This window comes from Sinohyriopsis cumingii, chromosome 12 (genome assembly GCF_028554795.1).
Source record: "Sinohyriopsis cumingii isolate HCF-2022 chromosome 12, ASM2855479v2, whole genome shotgun sequence".
NCBI classification, from domain to species: domain Eukaryota; kingdom Metazoa; phylum Mollusca; class Bivalvia; order Unionida; family Unionidae; genus Sinohyriopsis; species Sinohyriopsis cumingii.
In genome coordinates this window covers 102384160-102389409 of record NC_142972.1, presented here as the reverse complement: position 1 = coordinate 102389409, position 5250 = coordinate 102384160, and the positions used below count along the sequence as shown (strand labels likewise).

General features: G+C 34.6%; 1 protein-coding gene across 1 annotated transcript; it reads right to left on the bottom strand.

The window, feature by feature from the left end:
• Positions 1–963: 963 nt before the first annotated feature.
• LOC149787124 (uncharacterized) lies at positions 964–3278 on the bottom strand. Its single transcript, XM_089977636.1, has one exon. It carries the CDS (start codon positions 3211–3213, stop codon positions 1207–1209), a length of 2007 nt encoding a protein of 668 aa, XP_089833762.1. The 5' UTR covers positions 3214–3278; the 3' UTR covers positions 964–1206.
• Between the last annotated feature and the right edge of the window lie 1972 nt (positions 3279–5250).

The following is a 5250-nucleotide window of genomic DNA, read 5'->3' as shown; positions in this document are numbered from 1 at the left end:
AAGAGATAAGCCGCAGAGCTTAAAGAAACGTAGAATATTTTCAACTGCTGCAAAGAATATTTTGTACTGAAATGTTTCTGTTTAAGATGGAGTCGATATTCAAACAAAAGCTACAACCGACTGTATCTCAAGAAGCTACTGACTCGAAAAATTAATCAAACACACAAGAGTATATTTATTTGCATGGAAATCACAAGTTTTTAACTGATCAATTATCGTTCTGTTAATAAAACACTTATTACAAAACTTATATTCCGAGTAGTGCAAATTCAGTCCCTTGCACATCTGATGCCATGTGTTACTCATTCTTATTTTGAAAAATTAATAGGCAAAACATTTTTTAACAAAAAAAAACCATAGCTTTATAAGAGGGATATGTGGGTTCACGTTACTATTTATTGTGATAGTCCGTTATTTAAAAATTCTATAATAATTTATTTATGCATGAAGGAAAATTAAAACTATTCATGTTTGAGAAAGAGCCTTTGCCCAACAACGGCCAGATAATTCTTCTGTTTATTATCGTATAATCTGAAAGATATTTATTGCTATTAGTTGGCATTCCTATATTTACATAACTAGCAATCGCCCTTCATAATAGAAGCACGTTAATGACCAGAATATTGTACTTTTATTCATACAGATTTACAATATTCAAATGAAATCGTCATCACCCTTGAAAGGATATGTGCATTTCATTTGAACCCTTTTTGTTCTTTAAAGGTGGCATTGACCTATATTGTTTGGTTGAATGAAATGATATTATCTCGTTAATTTGTAATATATATATATATATATATATATATATATATATATATATATATATATATATATATATATATATATATATATATATGTATATATATATATATATATCTGTGTGTATACACGTGAATGTAGATAAATTTGTCTATAAAAACAAAACTTGAAAGACTGAATTTGCTTAAAGAAATTGGTATAATGACTCACAATAATAGATACCAAAAATTCATATGTACTCATACTATATAATAGGCAGGAACAGCTTTAAGATTCTGGATAAGAACTAATTTAACTAAATAGTATCAGTCAAAATGTAAGACCTGGTTGTATAATGCACGATTCATTTTAGTTATCTCGTTTACAAATCTGGTCTGTTGAAAGCTTATCGCTACTTGCAGTAAGTTTACATGTAAAACTGTATGTATCTATATATTTCTATTTATATCAGCAGTCCCTGTCTATTAGGTTATAAAAACTGATAGCATTGTTTTTTACATGAGTTACTGCAAATGTGTCCCCATTCTGATCGAAACATATTCCCATGGGTTTCTTTTCAATTCCATTCACGATGATTTTAATAAGGGAACCGTCAGGAGTAAGTTGGAAAATATTGTGAACTGAACTTCCCACTACATACACATTGTCATCTCTGTCGACGGAAACACCTTGTGGATCTTTGAAATCGTGATGTGTGAACGTAAAATGTTTCATTCCATCTAAACCAAAGCAATGCAGAGAATTGTCACTATAAACGGATATATACAAGCGAGATTTGAAGGCACTTAGAGCGACATATGTCTGGTTATTACCTTTACAATCAAACTCATGGTAGAATTTTTCCTTCCCATCCAGGGTAATAATACTCCAGTAGTACTTATTCTCAGCACATGGTCCGGATACTACCAACTCGTCATGATTGTATGCAACAATGCCATAACATTTGTATTTGGTTTGTATCTGCTTGATATATGTGATCGACGTATCTTTGAGGGAAAATAAATGAACTGATTTTGCGTATGGAATAGATACCGCTATTACGTCTTCACCGTGTTCATATAAAATACTGACGTCGAAAGGTTTACTTAAGAATGTGTGACTGCAAACAATGTTATATAAACAGTCCAGGAGGTAAAGTATATTGTTTTCATAATCCACCAGCAACAGTTGCTCATTGCTGGTAAATATCAGTTTAGTGTACAAGGGTGCCTTGTCCTTTAACCCTTTCATATCTGTGACATTCACAAGTTCTGCTATACATTCTTTCAGTGGTTTGAATTGATCAGGCACAACTGGCATTTTACTATTTCGCTTCGTCCTTAACGTGCCTATTTCGCCCCTAGGAATCTTAGTGACAGTGTTTAGTTTTGGGTTGACCTCTAACTGCAATGTCACAACGTCATTCTTAGAGAACTTGCAGTCATTGTGCCGATTGGACATAAAACACTGGTTTGTTATTTTCTTTTTAAGCAGAAACATTTGATTCTGAGTTGCACATTCACTGGCAGATTCCACAACGACATTGGAATTCCGAATTGCCGTTACATGAGACTGGCATATATGGTTTATTTGCTCTATTCTCTTCCTTTCTTCATTGAAAATTTTGTTCCCTTCCTCTTTCACCCTTTCTTCTAGATCATCTAAAGCATCGTTTATTATTTTCTTTAATGTCCTTATTTCAATAGTCAAATCGTTGACATCAGATTCAAGTTTGCTCAGATTTGATACATTGATAGCTGCAATTCTTTTTACCTGATCTTCAAGCTTTTTCATCTGCTCTTTCATCTGGTTCAAAGCTTCTGAGAGATTTGGCGTTTCATTGGCCAGTCTAATTGCTTCTGAACAGCTGGCGTGAGCATCAACACAGCATTTGGCACAGAGCTGAGTTTCATGACATTTACAGTAATTCTCTACAGGAAAGGACGGGTGCTCCTTGCAGCGAAACATGTCATTATTTTGCAGAACAGTCTGCTGTTTACTTAGCAAGTCTTCAATTTTCAGAATAGTATGACTTGTCAACAATCTTGAATTTCTATGCATTTTCGAGCATTGGGCCTCCTCACATACAGTACATAAGTTTTCTGCGGGAGAGTGGACGTCCTGCGCCTGGCAAGCGTTACACATAAGATCTACTTTCACCTTTGATTTCATTAAGACCGAAAGCATAAGCGTATTAAGAGGAAACAGATGTACCAATTTGTCTGTAGAAGATTCTCCTGGGCAAGCCACATTTCCGCATAGTGGACAACAAAATTCCTTTACAGAGTCTTTCATAGAGGCAATGTTATATATATGTGACTGTAGACAGCCCTGACAAAACGAATGTAAACACGGTAGTCTTCTTGGAGATCTGAATACCTTCATACAAAGTGGGCAGTTCAAATCTTCTGATAATGGTGCTTCACTCTCCTTCATCTCGTCTGAAGCAATTAAATCTTCACTGGCTGTTGCCATTATTGACTTCTTTCATTTAAACCCACAACTCCTGCATTAAATATGCATATACGCCCCCTGTGACTTGAATCACGTGTCATCTGTGATTATCTTCCGGGTAGTACTACTGACTGGTACAACATTATTCTTTGTATGAATTATAGGGAATGACGGTGGAAACGCACATACACACATGCACACACACACACAGTGAACTGTTTTTCCATCAGCATGCAAAATGCCTAATCTTACAGGTTTAGAAATGTGCAAAGTACAATATAGCAAAAGCTCTGTGTAATGTTTATCCTACTCTGCTTGCTTAAGGAAGCGACCATCTTATTTGTGTATGTGGGCGTAAGAGCATTTGGGTACAGGATAGCTAGAATGTTTTGAAGGAAAAACAATTCCCCACTCCCAGATAACATGAAATTTAAGTGTTAATTTCAAACCATGCAATCTTTTTGTTTCTAAAAGCATATTAATGGATCATTTTTTTATTTGTTTTTCTGGAGGAAGCCGTGAATTGGACCCAAAAACAATGTGATGAATTAATGTTTCATATCAACTTATATATAAATATATACATATTATCGTACTTACAATAGTCTGAAATGTAGGCCAAGGTCAGCCAGAAATGGTCATTTTAGCCAAATATAAATACATTTTTTGTACTGTGCTTCAATTAATAGCAAGGTGATATAGCAACACAATGAGTTTAATGCTGATGTTTCCAACATGCATAAAGTGCTTTTAATTCTCAATCGAGATGTTACTGTGCTAACTAAATTACTTAAAAATCGATTAATTTTGGGCAACAAATAAGTCATTTTTACATTCTTGTTCAACACTTCAATCGAAAACCAAACAATTGTTCGTCATCTCATTAACGATGGGATTGTTTTAGTGATTATTATGGACTCCTTTGAAAATGGATGAGATATTTCGAACTGACACAAACATTGAAACATAACAAATTATCTATGTCTGTTGCGAACGTCTTTTTATCATAATAGTCCATGCCGAGTACAAGAAATATTCGACATTTGGCAAATGTGTCTCTGAGCTTGCGATTTGTAAGAAACTTATTTTTCCCTGTTTCAGCTAGTTTGTCAAGCTCGTCATGAACTTTCTTTAGTCGCTTTTGTTCTGGTTGATTACCACCATGTGATTTTGTTTTAACAAGATTAGAGTTGCCAATTGTCAAAATATTTTCTTTGTTTAGTTCCAACAACGTCTTCGACAACAAAGACTCAACTTTTAATCGCTGTTCTTCACAGTCGATTGGAGGACAGTATTTCCTGATAATATCATAGTCGCTGATAGCATATTTTAGTTGAGGACCTCTCAACCGTGAAACTCTAGCAATATTGTATTCGTTCTCCTACAAACCTGGTGTTTCACGCGTAAAACTATTAATTTTAGCAATTGTATTTGATGCTCGAGCTTCGTTAGCACTTTCAATGTCTAATTAATCAACGTCATCTGTCGCTATTTCCATTTTGGTTGTCAGTATTGCGCTGGAAAACTCATCAGCTAACCTAATTGATGGAGGATCAAGATACATTATATATTATTATGACATTAAATCGTCAACAGTGTATATTGGAAACATCGTCAAACCAGGATAAGGACTTTCTGCGTTGATGTTTTATATCCGAAAATAAAGATATTTGTTAACAGTGTTAGCATTAGCTATAGTATATTGCTGACTTGTTGTTATATAAACACCTGTTGCATTGTATAATGCTGTCTATGTTATATTATCAGTAGATCATTCTAATCTCAAGTTGTATATAAGACCGATATTAACATTTAATCTACCTCGCAGCTAAAAGTTCCATACTGCAAATGCAGCCGGATATTGCACTTTAATCCAAACGTTACTTGTTTCTCCGTTAGTTGTCCACTCTGAACCACCAGATATAGCGTTGTTATACAAAAACGCATAATCTATATAGTATTTCCAGGATACTGTGTTAGCGCACTCGCAACAAAACCCCAACGATTATCAACCGCATCAATGAGATGTGGAATATGACCGACGTATTTTTTTAGCTC

What these genes read in the sequence shown, in the direction of transcription:
- LOC149787124 (XM_089977636.1), bottom strand. Translation starts at nt 3,213, where the DNA reads ATGGCAACAGCCAGTGAAGATTTAATTGCTTCAGACGAGATGAAGGAG.